Source organism: Scyliorhinus canicula, chromosome 20 (assembly GCF_902713615.1).
Source record: "Scyliorhinus canicula chromosome 20, sScyCan1.1, whole genome shotgun sequence".
In the NCBI taxonomy this organism is placed as follows: Eukaryota; Metazoa; Chordata; class Chondrichthyes; order Carcharhiniformes; family Scyliorhinidae; genus Scyliorhinus; species Scyliorhinus canicula.
In genome coordinates, this window is record NC_052165.1 from 35669170 (window position 1) to 35696434 (window position 27265).

Here is a 27265-nt window from a genome sequence, read left to right on the forward strand (position 1 = left end):
TCTATTTAAGGAGGATGTTTTTAATTTCTCTAGGCTCACCGCATAACTGAAGACCCATAGCTATGTTGAAAATGATCAGCCATTCGCCAATATGTGCACCTTCTCCCAAACCAGCGAGATATCGCTGTTACTCCTTCTGCCAGATTTCCATCGTCCTGATTGTTTAACTAGTGATAGTTTTGTCCTCGGGTCTCTTCCAGTTGGCTGAGAGGGGAGACTTTCAGGGCTCTGAAATTTGTAATTGTTCAGGCTGGATCTGAATCCGAATCCCGAAGGGTTTTAACCAATTCTATTGGTAAGTTTTTTGCTACTGCACTAAATGCGTTAAATGCAGTAATGCGTTAAATGCAGAAAAAGTGTTAAAAGCCTTCCATGCCCAGTGGGCAGTGCAACGACTGGAGTGTTTAGTTGATGGGAGAAATAATCTTATTTAATTTTGTATTTTTTCTTTGTTTCGTGTGATTTGTTTCCCGCTGAAACTTCTGATTGTTTGTTGGTAGAAGCATTTATAGATCGGGGGGGGGAAATGCGTGTGAGGTGAAACTGTTTTTCCAAATATCTTGCGTCTCCACTGGGACCTTGCATTCAGAGGCAGGCAGTCTTTGTCCATTAATGTCACTGGACAGAGAATCGCGTGCTTTGATCTTGTATTTCATGATGAACTGCATGTATGTCCTTGGGGCACTCCACCTATGATTTTGAACTGTATCACTATTGCAGATCAGGGAAATTTAAACCTGCAGATTTGAACATTTCCCACAAAACTCTAACCTCATTCGCAATTGAATTGAAAATCGATTTTGGCAATGAAAGGTCTCAATTGAGAATTCTAGAATCTAGTGAATGGAATAATCCAATATATTCAATTTTCAGCTCCCCAAATGCATTCTGATCAAGATGATCTTAACTTGGCACCTTGAAGGAATTCTAATTGTGCTGTTTTTTAAACTGTAAGATGAAAATCAGATTATTCAACACTAAAACTGTTTGACATTTTTTAATTATGGGTCTTTATTTTTGTAATTGTGTAGGTGTGCTTTATGAAGAAAAGGTTACAGGATTTGAGATGATCAAGCATGTTTGTTGTTTACACGAGATAAATATATTCTAACTATGGAAGAAACTTGGAATTTATATTCAAATAACTTAATCAGGGGTTATGCAATGAAATCGAAGAAACTAAAACTATTTCTTTAGTTTTAAACATCGTACAAAATCAGTTATGCTTCCCTGCGCCAAGTTAATTGCAGATAATTAAAGACCTATTTTTTTTATTTCCCCAAAGTGCTGCTTTGCAATTTTCACTGCAGTAAAGGGTTGCATTGTTTCAAAGAACAAGTGAAGTTTCAACGTGATCCTGACCTTTGCTAGGAAAGGAGTTCTGTAAACCATGAAGTCCAATTGTTTGTAGTTTGGTGTGTCCCTATAACGTAGTTTTTACAAATATTTGATGTGTGTTTTTCTGTATGCTGTGACAATAATAAAGGATATGGCTGAGGACCAGAACAATGGAGAGGACTACAGTACCTTTTAAAATCAACTTTGTCTGTTTACTAGTGGTTGGTACAATACTGCTTGGAAAATCTCTCAAGTTTGCAGGGTGCAATTGGAAACAGTCTTCAAAATATGCATTGAGCAAAGAATGTTTTTTTCCCCCCCTGTCTGTTGCCTTCCCATGAATTAACTGGCATTTGTATTCCATTCAGCATTTTCACCACAGCTCATGCTTTAACACAAAGAGAATGACAACTACTTTTTTCCCTTCACCAGTAACCCTTCAGTGGAATATCCGGAATGCACTCTTCGCCCATGAACAAATTGACAAACAATATTTAAAAGAAAGACATTTTCAATAGCATTTCGCGTACAAATTAAAACCTCCAGCAGATGATGGCATGGCCAGCTTTGGATATGCTTCATGAGAGCAAGTTCAGGTGCGGGTGTTGCCAGCAGAGCGTGGGTTCATTTGTGGAGGTTCCATCACATGATCTCACACTCCTGCTATTGGTCGCCTAACATGTCAATCTTGCGATACAACCTCCTCCTGCACCAATTGGAAAATGAGCAGTTTCTTTGTTACCAGATTGTATGATTCTTGAATTGTCAGTTTCAAGAAACTTTTTCACCACCAGCAACATTTTATTCATTCTAATGAACATAAGGATTGAAAAAGTGGGAAAAAATGTTATTTATTGCCCCAATTATTTTTCTGATTGTTTTCTCAAAGCCGTATCTGGGAGATTGGTGTTTAACTCCAGAAGGATTGTCTTGGTTACACCAGACGTCCTTCACGTCTTTCGAACATTTTTCTATTTTTAAACAGAGGGGAAAATAGATGTCCTTATTTAAAGATGTATCTGAGGTTTCTAACTCAAAATCAAAACAATTGGCCAAATATATCTTTAGACAATATTTTCCAAAGGTTTCTCGCTGGCATGAACTTTTAGACATTTTTTGCTTGAATACCTCCACTTTAATAGATTAAGATATTCTGTTAAATATTACAATCTTAAAGTCACTACTCCCAGTTAATTTGGTTGTTTCTTTAAAGAAGAGTATAATGTGTGTAAGATATAGATTTAATTTTAAATGATCCACCATTGGATGGTTAACCTTTCTAGCCCTGTAGGTTTCCTAGTCCAGTCAAAATGGATCACAATGCTGTACCACTCAAGAGAACTTGCAATGACCACCAAATCTTTAGTGTTCATAATTTCTTTGCTAATAACATACACACAGAATGTTGACAGTGTTGCTATTGTTCGTGATCATTATCTGTTGCCAGGCGATGGTCATCCTGTGGAAAATTAAACAGGTGATTACTGCAAGTAAATTATCAACTGTAGCCCGATCCCCACATGACCTTTAGCTTTGCTCATTCCAGGACAGTAATAGATATCAGCCGTGGATCAGTGGGGCGCACACTCTCATTCTGAGTCAGCCGGTCAATTAAGTTTGTGTTCTTCCCATAATCTAGACCAACACATCGGGTCAGTCTTTAGGAGGAGACATTAAAGTCTGCCTCCTCTCAGACAGAGCCTAATGATCCCACCGGGCTATTTGCAGAGGAGCATGGGTATCCTTGTTTCTAAAAAAAAAGGCGACAGAAATTGCCCAAACACTGCAAGCTGCAAATTTCGAAATCATTTGTCTGTATTCAATCGTGAGGTTCTAACAATCAGAAAAGACTGAAAAGCGAAGGCAGAGGGGGGATATGATAGTCTTTACTTTATCAAATCCCTTCATAGTTTTTGGACACAAAGACAACATGTAGGACTGTCCAAAACTAGAGGATAGAGTTAAGAGAAAGTCACTTATAAATCTAATAAGGAATCCACGAGAACCTTTTCTCACCGGAAGTTGTTGCCATAAGGAGTGGTTGTAGTGATTAGATGCATAGAAGTTGTGTAAGTACGCAAAGGAGAAAGGATTGGGCCACATTGATATGGTTAGAATAAATCAAGTGAGTGGAGGTTCGTATAGAACAAAGACACTAGTATACACCAGGAGGGCCAAATGGGCTGTTTCTATGCTGCACATTATATAACACAGTACTGGGTAACATACTTCACACGTTATGATGGTGTTGAAGCATCTGTATCTAGACAGGTAAAAACTGAGATCATCCTAACAATGATGCTGGAATTCAATGGATCAAACTTGGGTACAAATTGTACTGAAATTTTGCATGCTTAGCACTGGAATACTCAGTCCCTTCTTAAGATAAACATACTGTCATAGAAGTTAATATCAGACAAAGCTATTGCTTGTGGCACTTTTCTGGACCTACATGACTAATCTTGCTGCCATGCACCTGTTTCAGATAGTTGGACAATTTTGCGTTGAGGTGGTCAAGATAACAAATGGAATGATTTCCATTATTGAATAAAAAAGGATGTGATTGATGATGGAACCGTATAAATTCCGGTTAGGCCACAGCTGGAGTTCTGTGTTGAGTTCTGGTCACCACATTACAGAAAGGACCTAATTACTCTGGAGGGAGGACGGAGGAGATCTACCAGTTGCCAGGCTTTGAAAATTGCATCTCGGAGGAGAGATTGGATAGGCTAGGGTTGTTTTCCTTAGAAAAGTAGAGACGAAAGGATGACCTAATTGTGGTGTTCAAAATTATGAGGGGCATAAACGGGAGGGACAGGAAAGACCTGTTGCCCCTAGCACATGGATCAATTACATGGGGACATAGAAGGATTAGAATGGATCCGTGGTAAAAACATTTTCACCCAGAGGGTCATGGGTATCTGAGATTCACTACCTAAGTTGGTGGTTGAGGCTGAGACACTCAACTCAAATAAAATGTACCTAGATCTGCATCTTAAGTGCTGTAACTGGCAAGGCTATGCACCAGGTGCTTAAAAATTGGATTAAAATTAACAGATCATTTATTTTTTCTCTTTTTGGCTGGTGCAGATATGATGGGCTGAATGGCCTCTTTCTCCACCGTAACTTCTCTTGGGCAGGACTTTGTGGTCACACCGGAAATTCCCGCTGAGGTCAACGGACCTTTACATGGTCCCCGTCCTGTCCGTGGCGATCTGCGGCGGGTGCTGCCTAAACATCCAGCCCTATGGTCATTGGTCCCCACCTCAGTCACTTCCAGTAACCACGTTCCAAAAAACCTTCAGTGTAGAAAGCTTCCTCCTAACCTCTGGCCTCACTGCCAGTGATAATTATCAGTAACCAACTGGAGAATTCAGACTTTCCCTGTTCACTGTACCAAAACTCTTCAGATTTCAGAATTTAAAACAGAAATGCTCTGTTAGACTGGCTTTGTGTGTTGCAGTGGAAATAATTGACAAAATTAGTTTTTGTTTTATTCTTTTCATTGGATGTTGGCTTCGCTAACAAGGCCAGCATTTGTTGCTCATTTCTAATTGCCCTTGAATTGAGTGGCTTGTTCAGCCATTTCAGAGGGCATTTAAGAGTCAACCACATTTCTGTGGGTCTGGAGTGAAATGTAGGGCAGACCACCCAAAGGACGGCAGATTTCCTTTCCTAAAAGAACATTCGTGAACCAGATGGGGTTTTACAACAATCAGTGATAGTTTCATGATCACTATTACTAAGACTAGTTTTCATCTCCAGATTTGTATTAAATTTGAACCCATGTCCTTGGGTGTTAACCTGGGTTTCTGGATTATTAGTGCAGTGACATTAGCACAATAAAAGCAAATTATTGTGGATGCTGGAATCTGAAACCAAAAGAGAAAATGCTGGAAAATCTCAGCAGGCCTGGCAGCATCTGTAAGGAGACAAACGAGCTAATGTTTCGAGTTCAGATGACCCTTTGTTTTTAAAGCCTCAATGCCTCAGATCCACCTACCCTGAGGAGATTGTGGATTGAGCCTGAAACCTTTCTGAATTCTATTGTCCAGTTCCAGAATTAACAGATTATCAGCAGAGGAGCCTTTATTAATGGTTTTACTTTTAGTTATTAGAAGCAAGGTCAGGATGTGTAAGTGGTAGACTAAAAATGCATATCATGTAGATCCTTTATCCCACAATACACTCTGAAAATGCATATCATGTACAAAATAGTCATGAGAAAAGACCATCAGGTTCTGTAATGCTTCCTCTACCTCGTAGCAGCAGCAACCTATTCATGGTGCCATGGATAGGCAAAATAACTGCAGTTAATACTGTTCGTATTACTCTTATTTCATAGAATTTACAGTGCAGAAGGAGGCATTCGGACCATTGAGTCTGCACCGGCTCTTGGAAAGAGCACCCCACCCAAGGTCAACACCTCCAACCCATCCCCATAACCCAACAACCCCACCCAACACTAAGGGCAATTTTGGACACTAAGGGCAATTTATCATGGCCAATCCACCTAACCTGCACATCTTTGGACTGTGGGAGGAAACCGGAGCATCCGGAGGAAACCCACGCAGACACGGGGAGGATGTGCAGACTCCACACAGACAGTGACCCAAGCTGGAATTGAACCTGGGACCCTGGAGCTGTAAAGCAATTGTTCTATCCACAAGGCTACCGTGCTGCCCAAATGTATTTATATCTAATATGCATGGAAATTCACCACCATACTTCACAAAACCAATCTATGGTGCAACCGAGATAGGTGGAAGTCCAGGTACACTATACTTATCAAGCACCAAAAGAACGGGGAACAGGTTGGAAAGTCCGAACGACTTCTAAATTCCGAGGCTGCGGTAATGGGTGCTGCCAAAATGGCACATTGCATTGGTAAGCTTGTCTACTACTTAACCAATCTATCCAATAGGGTACAGACTCCGAGTCTATGATGGGTCCACCTAAGTCTGATCAACCAGTCATCAACAGGGTGCCCCATTCCACCCCACCTCAAACAGGTGGATGCAAAAGACCTTGTGGCACTATTTTGGAGATCTTGGTAAATATTTATCCCTCAGTAAACAATACTAAAACAGATTGCCTGGTCATTATCACACTGCTGTTTGTGGAGTCTTGCTGTACACAAATTGACAGCCCTGTTTCCTACATTACATAGTGACTTTTAAATGTTTACATGCTCTTAGATGTTAACAAGATGACAGGGTGATACTTTCAACTCTACCCGAATCACTGCCAACTGCGCGTCTTTGTAACTTACACAGAAAGGGTCTTCACCGCTGTCTGTGGAGGACGTGAACTTGTTGTACATCGGGTTACTGAACCTGCTGGGAGTTGAGTCGTCAAATGTGGAAACGCCTTCCCCTTCATCGGACTGTAGAGGTAAATTGGAAAACATTTCAAATACCTCAAACAAAAGCTGGCTAGACTTTCCTGTGACCCTTCTCCCAGTATATTGGGCATATTAGGGATGGGCAACAAATGTTGGCCTTGTCAATGATGCCCACGACCCATGAAAGAAAAAAAGGATGACACTGCTCGAGAAGGACAGGAGCATTGTATTGTATTATGCATCTCAGCTATTCTGTAGCTATCCATGACTTGGTGAACTACAAAACATCCCCAATCCTCAGGCTACTCAGGGAATTGCACCTAACAGACCATTAAGTTAACTAAGCCTGTCCCATGCGTGAGACTTATTTTTAAAAAAATTTAGAGTACCCAATTCATTTTTCCAATTAAGGGCCAATTTAGCCTGGCCAATACACCTACCCTGCACTTCTTTTGGGTTGTGGGGGCGAAACCCACGCAAACACTGGGAGAATGTGCAAACTCCACACGGACAGTGACCCAGAGCCGGGATCGAACCTGGGACCTCAGCGCCGTGAAGCTACAGTGCCAACCACTGCACCACCATGCTGCCCTCATGCTTGAGACTTATAATGTAAAATAAAAAGTAATTTCTGTTGGTGGCTGTTATCTCAATTCATCGAAAATAACAGTTTTTTAATGGATGGAATTTTGGATGGAACGAGGTGTAGGAGTGCCAGGAGAAAGTGTAACTCCTAATAATAATAATCTTTATTATTGTCACAAGTAAGCTTACATTAACACTGCAATGAAGTTACTGTGAAAATCCCGTAGCGGCCAAACTCCGGCGCCTGTTCAGATACACAGGGAGAAGTCAGAATGTCCAATTCACCTAGAAAGCACGTCATTCGGGACTTGTGGGGTGGGTGGACCCACGAACGAGCAGTGGGAGGAGAAGAGAGCTGGTGGAGCAGGAGAGTCTTCGAAATGCGCCACAGGTTAAGGTGATGGAGGACAAAGGGCCTGTTCTGTCCAACCAGTGGCCAACAGAGTAGTCGGTGGACTTTTTCAATGAGATGTTGAGCCAACAGAGCAGGGAAGCCCCGGAGGACCTGGCTAAGGTGGTAGAGCCGCTCAAAGCAAAAACTGACAGAATGGAGCAGAGGATAAAAGCAAATTACTGCGGATGCTGGAATCTGAAACCAAAGAGAAAATGCTGGAAAATCTCAGAAGGTCTGGCAGCATCTGTAGGGAGAGGAAAGAGCTAACGTTTCGAGTCCAGATGACAGAACAGACCCTTTGTCTTCCATCATCTTAACCTGCTGAGATTTTCCAGCATTTTCTCTCTCGGTTTCAGATTCCAGCACCCGGTAATTTGCTTTTATCATCTTGAGGGGGGTCAGTTGATTGGTTCGCTCGGACGTGGAAGCCGTTCATTGAGTTATTTAAGGAGGATTGAGGGGTCAGCAGAGGGAGAGGGGAGGAGGGGGGGATTAAAGGGGTTAAAAGGGGAAGGCAGGACGGGAGGAGGGGGTAAGGCAGGTGGGGGAGTGGGTGTTGTTTATTCATTACGCTGTATAATTTCACTTCTGTTTTCATTCGTTCTGTTTGTGGTTTGTTTATACAAATGCCTGAATAATTTTTTTTTAAAAACACAGTTTTTTAATGTTTTAAATAGAAAGACAATGTGATGCTGGAAGTTATTTTCAGTATTTAGGAGAACCTTCCCAGAAATTCACTGCTTCAAAGTCTACTTATCACCTGGTCACCTTGACAGTTTGGGATCAAGCCCAGCATCTGTTTGCAGAGACTGAGCATTTCCAAACGTTCTGTTTTTTAGTTCCGATTTCCAGCATATCTCAGGCGTTTCCTTTGCTCTCAGAAGGAAGGAAGGATGGATCACAATTTGTTTTTTAGATGATGTTATGATTCGGGGCAGTCTAAATTAGGAGGGAGGTTGGTCATGGGACGTTGGAATAGCATTGACGAACATTTATAACAGACGGAAGAGTCAAACCATAGGACATGAAGTGTTCTTGGGGTAAATTTAAAACTATTTGGTGGAAACAATATTTCAGTGGTCAAACTATGGAAAAGATTCCCTTGGGAGAAGGTGGAAGCAGTTAATATTGAATGATTGAAATACAAATTGGATAAGACTTCTTATATACAGTTTGCCAAGAATTTGATGCACAACATAGAATCCCTACAGTGCAGGAGGAGGCCATTTGGCCCATCGAGTCTGCACCGGCCCTCTGAAAGAGTATTCAACACCTAGGCCCTCCCCATGCAATCCCATAACTCCACCTAACATTTGTACACTAATGGGAAATTTTAGCTTGGTCACTCAACCGAACCTGCACATCTCTAGACTGTAGAGAAAATTGGAGCACCTGAAGGAAACCCACGCAGACACGGGGAGAACATGCAAACACCTCACAGACAGTCACCCGAGGCCAGAACCGAACCCCAGTCCCTGATGCTGTGAGGAAGCAATGCTCACAATAACCACTGTGCCGCCCTAAGGGATGGTTTTAGTAAATGAGACAAATATAACTTTGAGGTATGAATTTCAAACCTCTCCACAATTGTGTGCCTTCCTTGCCTCATGTCTGGATTGGTGTAGTCAAATTGACAGGGTTAGATTGGTATAGTTGGTCAACAACTCCATTATCACTATAACGACCAGGATGGTAGAGGGTGAACCACGGTGAATATTGGTCTTCCTCTGTGCAACAATTTGTGTGCAGAATGAAATTTGTGTTTGGTGAGTTCCCATTATTGTTATTTATTTAATAGAAGTAATTGTCTTCTTGCTCTTATAGTGGGGACTCCATGTACTGGTACAAGGCAGCGATACTGTAGACCCGATTCTCCAACCTTCACTCACTCGCAGGTCAAGCCTTAAGCAGCGAGGCCAGGCACTACTGATTGTTTTTAAATAAGTGTCTGCCATCCCACTTACAAATCAGCTTGATGGACCACTTGACCGGCTCGGGGCCAATTGCATGGGAGTGTGCAAACCCCGGCCAATGGGGAGTCTGCAAGGGGCACTGGGAGCAGAGCCCCCAGCAGTGTGGACTCAGAGCTGAAGTGACCAGACCTAGTATATTGAGTTTTGTGTGTGTTACTTTTCTGCCTTTGCCTTTCATCAATGAATCCTTTGTTAACTACTGGAGACCTCCAATGTATGTCTCGAGCCACTACGCTGGCGATGAGGTAAAAGGGTCCACTGTAGCATGCAGTACTTTGTGAATTGAGGGGAAAGGGGAGGTGCCCTATTTTATTCATCAGGATGAATTGACCTGCACGGACAGTGTGATCTTATGGGAATCATGAGTAGTCGTTCCATCTCTATCCAGGGGACCCCTCTTACTGCACACCAACAGCAGAAAAGACGAAGATGTTGGAATGCAACTACATCTGGTGGCGAGGAATTGATAAAGTTATTGAAGAATTATTACAACAGTGCCACTCTTGTCAAACAGCATTCCCTGCCTCCATCGCCACTCTCCACCCTTGGGAAAGGCCAGGTTCATGTTGACTATGTGGCTCATTCATGGGTTTCTTGGTGGATGTTCATTCTAAGTGGCTGTCTATTTAGGAGATGGGGACTTAAACTTTGGTGGCCACGGTGGATGCCTTGCACTGGGGTTTCGTTATTCATGGACATCCTGAGTCCATTGTGTCTGACAATTGCATCACTTTCACAGATGATGACTTCCAGGTTTTCATCCGAGCCAATGACTGACACACTAGGATGGCCCCGTACTACCCTGTGTCTCATGGTTTTGGCGAGAGAACTGTTCAGACCTTCAAGAAGATACAAACAGTCTGAAAAACCACTATGCCACCGATTGCCAATTTTTTTATTGTCGTACAATTCAACTTCACATATTGTCATGGGGGCCACACCTGCTGAGCTGCCCATGGGCCGTCACCTCAGAACCTATTTGGATCTCGTGTTTCTGAATTTGGTGGGAAGAGTGGTGGCACGTCAGGCCTCCCAGAGAGGCCTGTGTGCAATAAGAGGGACGACAGGTCAATCCAGATGGGAGACCTGGTTTTGTTTCGTAACTTCCCCTCGGGCCCGTTTTGGCTAGCTGGTCGAATTGTGGCTCAGTCAGGCCCTGTGTCATATGTCAGATTAGATGCAGGAAGGATGTTTTTCCAGGTGAGGTAGGTGGGAAGGGCGGGGGGGGGGGGGGGGGGGGGGGGGGGGTTAAGAACGATGGGACACAGTCTTAGAATAAGGGGCAGGCCATTTAGGACCGAGATGAGGAGGAATTTCTTCACTTAGAGTGTGGTGAATCTTTGGAATTCTCTGCCCCACAAGACTGTGGAGGCTCAGTCATTGAGTGCATCCAAAGTAAATGTCAGTAGATTTTTAGATACTGATGACATCAATGGATATGGGTAAAGTGTGAGAAGATGGTATTGAGGTAGAAGATCAACCATGGACAATGGAGGAGCAGACTCTCAAGGGGCCAAATGGCCTACTCCTGCTCCTATGTTCCATCTGGTTCATTAATGTCCTTTAGGGAAGGAAATCTGCTGTCTCTACCTGGTCTGGCCGACATGTGACTCTGGACACAGGCAATGTGATTGATTTTTAACTACGCTTGAGGGCAAACAGGGATGGATAACAAATACTGGCCTTGCCAGCGACGCTCATATCCTATGAAAGAATTATAAGAGCTAAAGGAGAAAGAGGAATCGTTTCCGAGGGTCTTCATATAGCTGATGAGTTACCTTGAAATACTGGAAGCTGAAGGGTCCCCTTCTGTGGTTGTAATAATAATACACAGCTACAGCCAAAGCAGCTAATATTAGGGCACTGACGAAGAAAATCCCTACCCCTGCTCCAGTGTGAACAGCATGAGGTTTAACCTAGTAGAAGATAAGACAGAAAAGGATTAGATTTTCACAGTGAGTCAGCAATAACAATAACTTGGTATTATACAACTCCTTAAAGTACTAAACGTTTTCTCAGGTGCTTCACCGGAGCAGCATCAGATACAATTAGACCCCAAATCTTCTAAGGCGATATTATGACAGTTGACTTGGCGATTGGTTAAAGGGGAAGATTTGTAGAGGAGGTACTTGAAGGGGAGTGCGAGTGGAAGGGTTTAGGGACGGGAGGGCTCAGGCAGCTGAAGGCACGGCCCCCAATGATGATACAATGAAAATGGTTTCCAAATTCTGTAAGTGACTATAATGCTCAATACTGTCAGAGAGTATGAATCCCAGCACTGACTGACACTGGAAGTTTTCAAATGGGGCAGGAATGTGGAAGTGATGGGTAGGGAATGGGTGGTGTGTAGTTCAGGGGAAATTAATACTCTTTGTGTAAGTGACTCCTTATTGTTTTAGATTTCCTGTTGCCTCAGTACAGATCAGGGGTGGTCTCGAGAGAGGGAGAGACATGTGAAAGACCCGTTCAACTTGCAACTTAAAATAAATAAGCACCTGGCCTTTATTAGCCCCTCGGATATGAAGCATGAGACAATGGGCCGAATGGCTGGGCTTGGTACTCAAATTTAGGAATAATCCACCTGGAAGGCAAGAATTCCTTTCCAAATCACTGGGCTCATGTTATTCCAATACGTCAACAAATCAGGAAACTTGAGTCATTAATGGCACTGCTTTCAGCCAATGAGTTGATGTTAGGATTTGTAGTTTAAAAATCAAAGCTTCTGAAATTACAGCAAGCTCTTTTATCGGGATTTGTATAAATCCCGATAAAAGCGGGATTATTTCTCATGACTTTGAAAATAAAAGTTCAATTCTCAGCAATGTTTGTCATTCGTATGCCAGCCTGGTCTTAACAGCTTTTGATGCCTAAAATATTCATGATGTGGAGATGCCGGCGTTGGACTGGGGTGAGCACAGTAAGAAGTCTTACAACACCAGGTTAAAGTCCAACAGGTTTGTTTCAAACACGAGCTTTCGGAGCACGGCTCCTTCTTCAGGTGAGATTTCACCTGAAGAAGGAGCCGTGCTCCGAAAGCTCGTGTTTGAAACAAACCTGTTGGACTTTAACCTGGTGTTGTAAGACTTCTTACTGTAAAATATTCATGGCTGTCCTGTAACCTCATGCCCAAAACTACAGCAAAGTCTCCCAATAGGAGCAGGATTATTTCTCCAGCAAAATGGGTGGAGGATAGTGTAAATTATGTGAATGATCCCAGTCAGCAAGTCGGATCTTGAGATTCATAATTAGAGGAATTCAGCACAAAAAGGATGAAGACTTTGCTGAATCTTTATAAAACTCTGGTTAGGCCACAACTAGAGTAATGTACCCACATCTGGTAACCACACTTTGAAAAGGATGTGGGGTCATTGAGAGGGAGCAGAGGATATTTACCAGAATGGTTCCATGGATGGTGGATTTTAGCTACGAAGTGAGGTTGGAGGAGCTGATGAGGTAGTTCTCCTTGGAGAAAAGGAGGTTACGGGGAGATTTGACAAGGGTGTGCAAGATGATGACAGGTAGACAAAGAAAGCTGGTCTCAATAATTGACAGCACAAAGGCCAGGAGGCACAGGTTTAATATTTGGGGCAAGATATGCAAGAGGGGGTGAGAAGAGGAACCTTCTAACGCAGGAAGTGGTAATAACTTGAAACTTGCTGCCTACGAGGGTGATGGAAGTCGAGATAAGAACATAAGAACTAGGAGCAGGAGTAGGCCATCTGGCCCCTCGAGCCTGCTCCGCCATTTCAAAGGAAAGAGGATGGGCACTTGAAGGAAATAAACTTGCAGGGCTACAAGAAAGAATGGGGGAATGGGACTGACTGGATTGTTCTACGAAGAGATAACAGGGACTGGATGGGCTAAATGGCCTCCTTCTCTGCCTCTATGGGCAGAGATTTCCTGACAACAGGGTTACTGTCGTGCCAATGGAGAGGTCAGGTGGGGAACACACCCCCACCGATCAGGGATGCCCCGCAGTCATTTAATGTCCTGTGGGGTGTTAATTGGCTGAGTGTGGGCCTTCTCTGCTTCGCTTGTGTGGAAGTCCTGTCTGGTTAGCCAGTTGCTCTGCAGTCCCAGCTGTTCCACTGGGCATGATGGCAAGGCTATGGGACTACAGGTAGTTGCCAGAATAAAAGTCCCAGCACACAGGGAAGTCCGAGGTCTTGCAGAAAGGATGTGAGGGGAGGCCCAAGTGTTTGTGGGTGATGGAATTGGGGGTCACTATTTGAAGGGCAGGTGGCGAGGGAGCACACAAGGTTTGGGGGGGGGGGGGGGGTGCTCAAACCTTGGGGTGGGTGTCGATTTCAAAAGGAGACAAGTAATGGGTGTGCATCGACACACTCTCTCCACCCCCCCCCCCCCCCCCCCCCCCCTCCCTCACACATACACATTTCCCAACCAAGATAACCTCCCAGGCTTCCGCCAACAAACCAAACTCCTCCTGCTGGCTTCAAAGTTGAGGTCTGGGTGGGAAGCAGGTGTTAAATATTAAAACTAGCCACGCACACATCCCATGAGTGAATATATTTTTAAAAATGACATTTCTAATTTTACATGAAGTGCTTTCCTTACTTGTAAGGGTGCAAGGTTACTAAATTGTGCACAAGCTTACTGGTTCTGGAGGTGCTTGTAAAGGCTTGTCAATAGCATGAATGATTCCATTTGATGCAACTATGTCCCAGGCAACAATTGGTCGTTCATTCACCAGCTTTCCAATCTGCTGATTGAACTCTGGACTTGGAGGAAGGGTATTTTTCGTCACCGTTATGAGCAGGGTGTGGCCGATCTTGCTCAAGATGAGGGTTCCATTTTCCATTTTGTGATACAAGAAGCTAGTGTGATTAGAAAAGTGGTACTCAATATCCCGTCCAGACAACGTCTGTGAATTTAAAAAAATACTTGTTAGTTTTCAGTCAACGTGCCCATCTTTGGATCCCCTCTCACATGATTGGTCGAGTTTAATATGCGCCAATGGTAATGCTAGTGTGTTAATAATCTTGACCAATAATTAGTGAGTTCAAATCCCACCTAAGGCCGTTAGAGAATTTGAAATAGTTTTGAATAAAATCTGGTCGTTAATACTGTTGTCAGTAAAAAAGTGACTGCAAACACAGCTGGTTCCCTTTTGAGAAGAAAACTGTTGCCTAACTCAGTTTTTACTTATCTGTGACCCCTGTCCCATACCAGCATGGTTCACTCCCAACTGCCCTTTAAAGTGGCAAAGCCAGCCACAGTTGTATCAGACCACTCATTGGGTATCTTGGGATCATCAATAAATGCAAGCCCTTCCAGCGCTGCGCATGTCCAAAGAATAAATTATTTTAAAAAGTGGAAAAATATTCAACAAGAGCAGAAGCTGAACAAATGGAAGTTTCTGGTCACAACTGTGTGCGCACAATAGAAAATCCATTAGGAATTCTGGTTAGAATTCTTGGAGACGTGAACTGTTGGGTCACAGACAATGGATAGAAAATTATAGCTTCTCATTGTTTCTCACCAGTGAATATTATTACTGTTCCCACCAGTCTGTTATGTCTTGTGCCAGAAGTCAGAAATAATCACACTACTCAGCATAGATACTGCATCTTGCACTGTGCATATTTACCTCACTACGTTGGTGTAACAATACATTATGTGCTTGGTACACAAAGTAAGGATGGTGGTGAGTGTAACAATAGACAATGATTCAAATTTCACCATCGGCTGTGTTGGGATTTGAACTCTGGCCCCCAGAGCATTACCTCTGGTCCCAGTGACAATCCCATCATGCCACTGCCTTCGCTTAGTGTATACATGTGCGAATAAGCAAAATAGTTGGTAAATAACATTTGAATAATATAACAATATTACACATTCCATTCCTATTGATATCAAGCTAGTTTTTTTTTCAGTAACTTGAATCAAGTACATGGAATAAAAAAAACTCTAAAATGTGATTTAAGTAAATTGAATTTCATGCTTTGTACCAAGCTTCAAGTATAAGCTTCTAATACTTCAAAAGATTAATAGGCTTCTCCTAATGTGGGGCAGCCATTTTGAATGTGTGCAGTGTGGAGACATGAAATTCATTAGCATTCTCTCAATTGCAAATTGTGTTGATCAATGATAAACGAATGTGTTGCTGTGACTGTCAGCGATATTGTCAGCTTGCTTCATTTAGTAATACACTCATCAGCTGAATCCACTCCCACGTCCCCATGAGATAGAATGGGTCATAGTGGGTATGTTATTGTAATAATAATCCAAACTGCGTGAACAATCAGGAGCCATGAGTTCAGTGCAGCTTATGAATATGAATATGAAATATGAAATCAATCTGGAATGCAAAGGTTGTCTGTGCAAAAACTCATTTGATTGTCTCTTCAGGCAAGAAAATATTTTATCCTTAACCAGACTGCTTTAATGTGACTCCAGACCTACATCAATGTGGTTAACTCTTAACGGCCCCCTGAACAGCTTTTTAAAATATTAATTCAAGGGAGATAGGTGCCACTGCCTAAGCAAGCATTTATTGTTCACCCCTAGTCCTTGTGGTGGTGAACGGCATTCTTGGAACGCTGCAGTCTATATGGTACACCCACAGTGTTCTTAGAGATGGAATTACAGGATTTTGACTCAGCGACAGTGAAGGAATGGCGATATATTTCCAAGTCAGGTGAATGACTTGGATGGGTACTTCCAGGTAAATCCCATGCATCTGCTGTCCTTGTCCTTCTAGATGGTAGTGGTTGTGGGTTTGGAAGGAGTTCCCTAAGGAGTCTTGGCGCGTTCTTGCAGTGCATCTTGTAGATGGCACACAGTGCTGTCACTGTTCGTTGGTGGTGGAGGGAGTGAATGTTTGTGGATGGAGTGCCAGTCAAGCGGGCTGCTTCATCCTGGATGGTATTGAGTTTCATGAGTGTTGCTGGAGCTGCAAGGCACTTATCCGTATTCAAAAGGCAGCTCCAACACCACCTTCCTGAGGACAAGTAGGGGTGGACAGTGAACGCTGACCTTGACAGCAACACCCACATCCTGGGAATGAATCTAAAGAAAAGGTGAAGGGTTCATATCCCACTCTCCGATACTCCAGTGTGATAATGAACCCTGAAAGAATCACCAGTGCTGGTAGCAGCAGTGTCTTGCAAGATAAAATTGGTGGAACAGAGACCAAAGTTCTCTATACGTTGCACAGATGCCCAGCCATACAGCAGTCCAGATTTCACTATGCTGAGGGCAAAGCAGATTGCGTACAAGGAGTTGTCCCTTTAGATGAGTGCATTTGTGGGTATGCATCAATCTTAAAGGGACTGCTCAGTGCATCAAATGGGTTGGGCAGACTGGAGGGACGTTAGAGGAAACAATGCTACAAACCATTTTCCTTTTCCCGGTGAACAGAGATATCTAATAACTTTCACCGTGGCGCAGCTAACCTGAAGTTATAATTATGTTGCATTCTTTCTTGAAGCATAACAGCAAATGCCCTGGGGTCTTTGTACTATGTGAAACAGAATATGTTGTTTGGACAAAGTAATGTTCTAACAAAAGAACAGGATGTATGTGGGAACAGAAGTCATTATTTGAAAAGCTTTGTCAACTTTTGACTTCAGAAACGGCTCTTGCTACCTATAATGTTCCGACATGGACTTGATGGGCCGAATAACCTTGTTCAGTACCGTAATGACTCCCAGGCCAGGAGTTTCTGGCTCTCCCTGCCGGTGGTATCTGCTAGTACTGCCAAAGTGAAGAGATTTTACTGGCCCCTAGCATCCAACGTGAGGGGCCACTGTACCAGGGCTGGAAAATCCCTGCCTGTGACTCTAATGAATGCATTATTAAATGCATCAAATGCAATAGAGGCTGCTGCAGCTAACAAAAGCAAAATATGCAGTTGTGGTATGTTCTCTGTATGCCTCATATATCATACATTGAAGGAGGAATATTGGGGAAGGACAATTGGTTTTCTTCACCCTTCCACCTGGTTGACTGAGTTGCTCTATTGAGTTTAAAGGCATTGAGATGGATCAGAAACAAGCAATTCTATGGGCAAATAGTGTCACATCTTGGGCAGTTCCGAGTTGCAGACTTCCATCCTCTATTATGGGGATCATGGGGAGTTCTTAGAGAAACAATGCAAATGGCTGCTTATGTTGTTCCTCCAGGGATTCTTTCCTATTCCCAATCAAAGTGGCTTAACCCATTGTATCTTCCCAATCAACACACTGTTCTGCTGCTTGTTCAAGTAGGCTTATTCTTGTATGTGAATGAGCGAGTAAGCATAGCCTTCTTTAGTCCAAAATAAATGCAACATTTGTGGAATGCCATATCCGGCAACATTGAAATTAATGTCAATATAAATTAACATTAATTATTGCTTCTTGGCCAATATAAGACCCATGTGTTCTAAATGTGGGTGTTTTTAACTGTAATTGGAAAGCCGGAATCTTAGTTTTCAAATCAAATCCATATGAATCAGTTCCTAAGTGTTTAAAGAATGCAGATTCTCCTCAATCCTCCAGTCGGCACATATCAATTCTTTATAGCTGGTTATAAAAACACTTTAAACACTTACCACATTTTCTTGGAACCCAGAATTCACCGGAACGAACAGTGTGCCTTTGACCGACAGATCAGTGAGAACTTCCACAAACCTTCTGCCGTTCAATGTGGTGTTCGAATAATTGAGAAGGTGCTAGAAATAAGAAAACTGTACTTCAGGCACAACTTCCAACCTTCATCAGTACAACTTTAGAAATCCCATGTACAACCAAATTCATGTCTTCAACAATAGCCTAGAACTGCATTACAATGGCCAATGGCTAACTTGCTTCAATTCCTTCCATTATAGTTAACACAGATCAACAAGGAGAAGTAAATAATATAAATTTCATAATATGCTTCCATAATGTGCAGTGCTGGGATGTAATTTGCTTCTTACTGATGATCAAAAGGTGAAAACACATAATTTAAACAAAGGATTCTACAGTGGTATACTTGGTGTCCACACTATTTCATGCTCTCACAGTGGGATCTCTTGTGTTTGGTAAATGTCAGGTCGTTCAGTCCACCTTGTCTGTGCTGGCCCTATGCAATAGCTTTCCAATCATTCCCAACTCCAAAACAAAAGAATTCCAGAGAGGAATGAAGAAATGGTAGGATAGGCTGATTGAGTTAGGTGAAGTGTGGAGCATTAGCATCTGCACGTTGTGAGTAAGCATGATGGAAAGCACCATTGGGTCTCAATGAGCCCAAATTGTATCAATGAAGATTTTCATATGACTTTGAACAGAGGGGGTTATGGGAATTGTGTTTGGCCCAGTTTCTATGCTGTAAGTGCTATCTTTTTCTACACAAAGAATGCAACACAGCTACTCACTGTGAGGAAAGAGGAAAACTTGTCGATGGTTGTTAGAACTTGCAGCAGGTTCCCATTGCATGAATAGCCATTTCCCACATAACCTTTCTTACACACGCACTTTACATCTGTGTGCAAAAAGATGAGCAACACCTGAGATTTAATCACTGACACAAAAGGCTTGCAGAGGAGGTAGAAGAAACGCCTTTCTCACCTTTCATTCGGTAGCAGAAAACATCCCAGGTTTCGCTATCATTGACTCGGGGGCCATAGTCTACTATTCCCACATGTCCAGAGCCACAGTTTGGATTGGAGTAGCTGGTTGGATAGGACACTCTCTGGCTGTCCAACCAACCAGCCGCACATAAATGGTAGCCCGCCTGGAAGCAGAAATGGACAGCTTTCGTCACAATTGCTGACAAAATGTCATTAACAGCAAGTTATTTTATATACTACTGTCGGAATAACATTACATTAGATTTATTGTCACGTGTACTGAGGTACAGTGAAAAGTATTGTTCTGCGTAAGACCAGGAAGATCGTTCCATACATGAAAAAATATGGGACATACATAAATACACAATGTAAATACATCGACATAGACATCGGCTGAAGCATACGGAGTGTAGGGCTACAACACTAGAGAAGATGCTTAGGGAGATCAGTTCAGTCCATAAGAGGGTCATTCAGGAGTCTGGTAACAGTGGGGAAGAAGCTGTTTTTGATTCTGTTAGTGTGTGTTCTCAGACTTTTGTACCTTCTGCCCAATGGAAGAGGTTGGGAGAAAGGATAACCCTGGTGGGAGGGTCTGTGATAATGCTGCCTATTAGCCCAAGGCAGTGGAGGTGTAGACAGAATATTACCACAAGGAGTAATTGAGAGAAACAACATGGATAAATTTCAGGGGAAGTATGCGTAAAAGGAATAGAAGGATATACTGCTGGGGTTTGATGAAGTTGGGGGGGACAGAAGCCACCACCGTGGACCAGTTGGGCCAAATGGCCTGTTTTTGTTCTATACATCCTATGCAATTGTATGTTATTCTAAGTAATTTTATTCTATTCTAGTGGAGATCAGTTAGGTCACGACTATGTGTGGTGCAGAAGAATACCAAAGTTCATGTCTTCTTATCTTGCCCCATACTTGATGTGGAGTGATGTCCCTCAAGCTACAAACCCCGTCCCTCTCTTATGGAGAGAGGTGTCTGTGGTCCTTCATGATCATAGCTAATCACCCAGCCATGTATGTTACTCGATTTGTCAGCTTTAAAGACACATGTAAAGATGAAACAGACCTGCTGAGCATAGGCAAGCTGATTGTACGTGGCTAATACTGCTTCCTCTCCTTTGCATTGTTGCTGCGCTTCGGAATAGGTAAATTTGTACTGTCCCATTTTCGATCGTAGGTGGAACACCCCCACTGTTTTGTCTGAAGAGAAAAGTAAAGGTTCATCAAGTGTGAGGGAGAAACTGGGCAGGATTCTCCATTTGGGAAACTGGGCTGGTATGTCCGTTCTCCGACCCCAAAATCGCGTCCGGCCGGAGAATCCATGTTGGTGCCGAAATCGGGGGAAGCGCCACTTTTGCAATGCTCCGCCCCCTCCAAAACAGTGTACTCTTGCACGCCGACTGGACGGCCTCAGGACGTTACCTGAGGCCCCCCCCCGGATGCTTCACCCCCGATGGGCCGAGTTACTGAAGGCGTGGGTCTCTCATACTATTTATTGTTGGGCTAAGTCCAGCACTGCCACAGTCCGGGGAGAGGGGGGGGGGGGGGGGGAGGGGGGGGGGGGGAGAGCCGATCTGCGGGCAGGGGCGCTTTGGCAGGGGCTGGGGGCACTGGTCGGGGGTGGTCCAGGGGTGGCGAGCCTGACCAAAGAGTGGCACTATTTGGCAGGCCGGGTCCACGTGCTGCTGCAGGCTGCCACCGTGTGCGTGCGCAGCCACGGACCTGGCAATTCTCCAGCTGTACCAGCAGTTGAAGCCGGGTGTTCTATGCTGTGTGCCTGCTAGCCCCCCACCAGACAGGCATCGGTGGCCGTTTTGCACCGTTATTTTCAGCCGTAAAAGGCCACCGTTCCCACGCCGGTGTCAGCACTCAGAATCGGAGAAACCAGCCCTGTGTTCTCCTTCCAGAGCTGACCTGCACCTGATTTGCGCTCCCGCGTTCCAATCATCTCCTGTTACAGTTGAGTGACTTTGAAGTGGTCAGCTGTGATACTAACAGAACTTATTCTGTTTGAAGTGGTCCAGGGGCTGTCAATCAAAGCTTGCTGCAGAATGTATCGGCTGCTCATGCAGGCACGATATTCCGGAACCACCAATGGCACACGGGTTTACCAGCGGTGAGGGATGCAGTCAATGAGAAATTCCATTGACCACGGTCGGACCAGAAAGTCCCGCTGGGCGGCCACCTCAGCTGCCAAAAACCACGCGGCGGGTTGGTCGGTAAATCCCGCCCTTGATGTTCATAAACATTGCATTAGGTTCACAGCTGACTACTTTGAAGTGACTCAACCGTGAAGGGAGATGAATGGAACAATGCTGACAGCTGGGTAGTGAGTAGAAACTGTCAATCACAGCCTAGTAAAATCAATATCAAAGAGAAATGAATGGCTTGCATATCTAAGATCTGAGGTTTAAACCCAGCTGACTGGTTTTCTCTTTCCAGGAATTGACAGGTGCTGCTTTCTCTGTCTGAGCCAGCAGGTGTGTTGCCCAGGTGAGTATTAAAACAGTAATTGTTTTCACTGCCTCTGTCTGGACTGCTGTTTAGCTGTCAGGAAGGCGTCTCTCTCTCTCCTCTGGGTGGGCTTCCAGACAGGGAATTCTCTTCTGGAGGGTGGGGGGGGGGGGACTTCCAGACAGGGGTCTCTCTTCTGGGAAGGGTTTGTGAGGCAGTGAGTCTCTTCATTTAGGGGTGATGCCCAGCCCGGTAATTGGATGCAAATAGGTCCTCCATCCCTAACTCCCTGCACTAAGATCCCAGCACTTACCTGGGATCCTTGGCGCGCTGGGACTATCTGTAGTTCCAGCAGTGGCCATCGCTCCTGGATGGCGCCACAGAACTACAGAGCTGCTCATCATCCGATTGGCTGGCAGCTCTCTAAGGCAGGGTGTCCTACTGAGGTAAAGATCTCACCTTAAAGCAATTGGTGCTGCTGGAGGCGTTAAACTGTTGCAGGGCAGCCATTGGGATCATGGACGGACTCCCCAGACATTTTGGCTGGGGGCAAGAGGGTTGGGGGGCAGGGGGTGGGGGGGGGGGGGGGGGGGGGGAAGGGGGTTGCCATGGTTCATGGTGTCCTGGAAGATACATTGAGAAATACATTGTGGGGTTATTCCCATGACATGACCTGCAACTGTCAAAATGTCTGTTTTCAATATTTTTGAAGGCATCTGGATGAATCCAGTCAGGTAAAAATGTCAAAGAATGAGGTTATAAACTCAGTGTAACAGAAGAAATGGCCATAATTCTATTGGTAATTCTTATTACGCGAACAAGAATAATATTTACCCTCAAAATGTAGATCAACACAGTTGGCATCTGCGTGACACTTTCCGTTGTCTTGCAGACATCGATTAACGAGCAGCTCTTTCACAGTGCAATTAGTTCCATCTCCAATATAATTATCTTTGCATGTACACTTTCGTTTATTCTGTTGCAAAAACGATTCTAGGTTAGTTAATGATTAATCACAGTGGTATTGTATGACCTGCTTCAATTGGAGGCACACACTTAGCATACATCAACAGAAAGCACTCATTTACAAGAATGATACCAGGATGGAGAGAAAGCAATCAGGAACGACTGATCAGGCTGACTTCACAGGGTTGAAAAGAAAAGGCATTTAATGTGGATTTTCCACCAAAACCCACATCCCGAGGCAAACCTCCTGGGCGAGGTTGATTATGTATTGCATCTTGTTGGTGACAATATGATCACATTTTCATAAGAACATAAGAACTAGGAGCAGGAGTAGGCCATCTGGCCCCTTGAGCCTGCTCTGCCATTCAGCGAGATCATGGCTGATCTTTTGTGGACAGCTCCACTTTCCGGCCCAAACACCATAACCCTTAATCCCTTTATTCTTCAAAAAACTATCTATCTTCCTTTTATTCATTCCTGGGATATGGGTGTTACTAGCCAGGGCATCATTTGATGATGGTGAACCGCCTTCTTGACCCACTGCCGTTTGTGTGGTGAAGGCAGTCCCACAGTGCTGCTCGAATTTCACAGAATTTATGTGCAGAAGGAGGCCATTCGGCCCATCGAGCCTGCACTGTCTCTTGGGAAGAGCACTCTACCTAAGTCCACACCTCCACCCTATCCCATAACCCAGTAACCCCACTCAACACAGAGGGCAATTTTGGACACTAAGGGCAATTTATCATGGCCAATCCACCTAACCTGCACATCTTTGGACTGTGGGAGGAAACCGTGGCACCCGGAGGAAACCCATGCACACTTGTGGTGGGCAGGAGTATGTGTGTGTGTGTGGAGGGTGAGCGACGGAGTTTCCTTGGTTTTGATCTGGGTACATGAAGAAACAGGTAACATATGTCCAAGTTGGGGTGGTTTGTGACTTGGAAAAGAACTGGATGGTGTTTCCATGCACCTACTACCTTTTCCTTCCCCCTTCTGCCTCCATCATACACTTCCATGTCTGAGCTAGATTCACCATTGCATATAGTGTTCGGAGGATCTGTGACCAACTATAGCCCTGGAGCAAGCATCACTCACTTTCCGCCTGTCATAACGTATGACCGTATGTGCATTTCATATTTATGCTATGGCAGTTAAACATTATTAGTGAATAATACCAAGGTAGAGTTTTACTTACTGGTCCTATCACTGTGCAGATGGCATGCTCATGACAGTCCCCATTGTACCCATCCGCACATGGGTCAATTGGATCACATGTGTAGCCGTCTCCGGAATATTCCTTTTCACAGCTGCAGTTGACACTTACATTTTGTTGAGAGCACTTGGCAAATTCTGAACAGCCGCCATTATTCTGCGCACACTGATCAACAACTGCATCACAACATGAGAAATAGAATCAATCAAAGTGCGACAGCGGCCATTTTATATATGATGTACCATCGATTGTACGCGAGGCGAGTGATTTACCAAAGTCTGGCTTTAATTGACTAGAACACAGCTCTGCGATCGTCTACAGTGGAAAGGGACGATCGTCAGGCGTCTGAGCATTTATACCTCGTTAATAGAGGCGTGGTTAACTCAGCCTCTCGGCCAATCGGTCGAGAGGCACATGACCGACCAGGGCCAATGGTAAGCCGATGTTCTGGCCCAATGGCAGACGAGTATGCAGATCATATCACCACAATATACACCATTGATATTCACCTCACTGATCATCCATATTCCCCTGACAAGCTGATCAAACAATATTTACAGCACAGCACTATTAAACAACAGCAAGGTCGTATCACAGAGAATTGAATAGTACTGCTGACTGGAGCATAGCTCCTCTTGTCCTGAATGGAAGGGCACAGAATACACTGGAGACATGCTCCAAATCTGAGTCAAGTATCCACATAGGCCAGGGTTTTACACCTGTACCCTCCCATGGGGCAGCATGTGTGGTGGGACGGTGAGGGGTTGCAAAATTAGGGACCATGCCAGTGGTTTGCGACCACCTACTCACTTCCGTTTGCCCCTGTTGCTATGTTACCAGCAGCAGTGATGTGGGGAAGGCCCACCCAACCGTGTGCCAATCGAGGTCCTTAAATTCTTCTGGAATTTTATCCCCAGTGCAGGAGGCTGATGGAGGCCACCCACCCGGCCCTCCACCCCCCTCACCTCCCCCATGTGAAACCTGGTGGCTGGGTAAGGGGTGTGCTGCCTTATCCAGCATCATGTGCCCATTGTAGGTCCTGTAAAGTATTCCACCCACCATGATTCCCATCCACACACCCTCCACCCCATCCCATACAATCCACACCAGCCTCGAGTCACCTGACAGGAACTTGCCAGTCTGGTCCTAATGCAAGCCCAGACTCATCTTTGTCTGGGTTATACCAAAGCTCAACTCCCTCAGCGAGCTGTCTGCAGTCCCAATGGTGGTCACCAGCCCGCATGGCACTGCTTAGACCAGTGAGCCACCGGTTGTTGGATTGGCCAGCAGCTCTCGGAGGTGGGACTACCTCTCCAAAGGGACCAGAAGGCTGGTCCGCAAACCAATTAAATAAACAGACCGACGGACAAGCCAGCCAATCAGAGGTGGGTGAGGCAGGAAGCCCGCCCCAGTGTAAAATTCAACACAAAGAGTTGGTGACGGAAGTCAAGGATTCGGCAATTGATGATCACATCCCTTGAACAAATTAAAGAAAAGGTTGCACTGGGTTGGGAATTTTAGAAGTCGTGTGAAAATCAAAGTAATCGAAGGAGGGAAAAAGCGCAGATTTTGCCATATGTAATGTTTTAAATAAGCACATCGCTCATAGTCATAGACCAGTGGAGCCTATAGAATGTCTCCACTATTAGAACTGGCCTTCTGCAACATCAGAAATGACCAAACTAGAAGCTGCTCCCCTTTGTCAGGTACAATGTTCCTAGAGGGCATGGGCATCCATGGACTTCTATTGGATTGGTCCATGATTATACTTGGCAAAGTATTGCCATTGTTTGTTGTTGACTTCTGCAAATTGGCTGACCAGGTAACTCTCCACTGCCTGCCATCAAGCATATTGAAAGCATTTGCAGGCTGACAATCAACCTGTTCCACCACGTTATGAATTCATCTTCTGTAGCCATCGAGTCCTGAAGTAATACGTGAACCCAGAGTATCTGGCCCAGAGGTAGAGGCACTACTCACACCTCTATAGGAGCAGATCCATTTCTCCTATTACTTCCCAGTGTTCCAATAGGTGTACATGATAATGATAGCTATTGAACAAGAACTTCAGGGGTAAGACTGGAATCATCAGGTAATGTGCAGTCCTAATCAATGTCTCGACTAAAAATAAATTGATACTTCCTCTTCTAGCATGTCAATCATGCAGCAGAGCATAAAGAGAAAGATTATTGCTAATAAACGAAGAGAAGCTAAGTTTTCTTAAACTTTGTTTTGCTGGAACCTGGATGAGTCAGTCAGATGTAATAAACAGAACTCTGGGTTTCAAGATCTCACTGGAAATTCTCTGAATGAGGAGATGAATCCGATGAAGAGTCATTAACTTGCCTTTGCTGGATTCATGGAATGGGCAATCTTAGCCGTCAAAATCAATATTTGATCCCTAATTGCTGGTTTATGCTGGTTGAACTTCGCGAGGACTGTTCTTAATCCTGTCACTTCCTTGGTGGGTTAATCCTGAATCAGAACACTAAGATCTCATTATTGTTGTTAACTTGCGATGCAACATAATGGGACATGGGGTTTAACTTTATATGCGGCCTGAGGATCATTTAACAATTAAACAACTAACAAGGAAAACAAAGCTCTAACCAAAGGTATTAAGGGATATGAGGTAACACAGGTTTATGGAGTTAGTCACAGATCAGCAATGATCTCATGAAATGGTGGATAGTTTTGAAGGCTGAATGGTCTCCTCCTGATGCTATGTTTCTTCCTGTTAGCTCCTTCCCTCGGCCATTGTAAAGCGGCTCACTAATCACATTTCATACATGCATATTACTGCTGGTAATGCAAAAAAGGAAAAAGTTAACACACCCGTGCATGTCCTTCCATCACCTTCGTAGTACAGTTTACACTCGCAGGTGTTGTTGCCCTTGCAGATTGCATCTTCCGAGCAAGGAGGTGAACACACTGGCTTCACAGCTGCCAAAGGATGGAAACAAAAATCACAATGGTATTACAGGGCAATATTGTTTTGAGGTGGGTCTCTGTAATTTTGGCTGGAAATAGGGGGTATCCCAGAGATGCCAGGTTGAAAGTTCATCTTTGGCCATTGAGTGGTTTCTCCAGAGTTCTGACAATTTTCTATGGGGGAAGGGAGGTCGAGAAAAGGGAATAAGAGGGAGAAAGTTGATTATTTGGAGATGCACGGTTGAATATCAATAGCGAAAATGGTAACACTTATGGGGAATCATTACTGACATCGGACGGCAAGGTGGCACAGTGGTTAGCACTGCTGCCTCTTGGCGGCAAGGTCCCAGGTTCGATCCCGGCCCTGGATCACCGTCCGTCGGGGGTTTGAACATTCTCCCCGTGTCTGCATGGGTCTTGCCCCCACAACCCAAAGATGTGCAAGGTAGGTGGACTGGCCACGCTAAATTGCCCCTTAATTGTTCAGTTCAAAGGTTTATTT

The 27265-nt window shown here is 44.2% G+C and overlaps 2 protein-coding genes across 3 annotated transcripts in view; one reads left to right on the forward strand and one right to left on the reverse strand.

Moving 5' to 3' along the window:
- Positions 1-1511, forward strand: part of nt5dc3 (5'-nucleotidase domain containing 3) — a 40851-nt gene extending 39340 nt beyond the window's left edge. For both annotated transcript variants that reach the window (XR_005458287.1, XM_038780017.1), the window contains one exon: positions 1032-1511. Coding sequence is in view for 1 of the 2 variants with exons in the window: in XM_038780017.1 (XP_038635945.1) it covers positions 1032-1044 (13 nt within the window). In the remaining variant the exon portion in view is untranslated. The remainder of the gene's footprint in view (positions 1-1031) is intronic.
- Positions 1512-1652: 141 nt separating this feature from the next.
- Positions 1653-27265, reverse strand: part of LOC119954651 (stabilin-2-like) — a 211389-nt gene continuing 185776 nt past the window's right edge. The window contains exons 58-68 of the mRNA XM_038780015.1: positions 26668-26775; positions 23815-24008; positions 22488-22629; positions 20266-20399; positions 19186-19351; positions 18993-19099; positions 18189-18308; positions 14250-14516; positions 11413-11550; positions 6611-6724; positions 1653-2797 (exon numbers count right to left, since the gene is read on the reverse strand). Of these exons, the coding sequence (XP_038635943.1) occupies positions 2756-2797; positions 6611-6724; positions 11413-11550; positions 14250-14516; positions 18189-18308; positions 18993-19099; positions 19186-19351; positions 20266-20399; positions 22488-22629; positions 23815-24008; positions 26668-26775 (1532 nt within the window). The 3' untranslated portion in view covers positions 1653-2755. The remainder of the gene's footprint in view (positions 2798-6610; positions 6725-11412; positions 11551-14249; positions 14517-18188; positions 18309-18992; positions 19100-19185; positions 19352-20265; positions 20400-22487; positions 22630-23814; positions 24009-26667; positions 26776-27265) is intronic.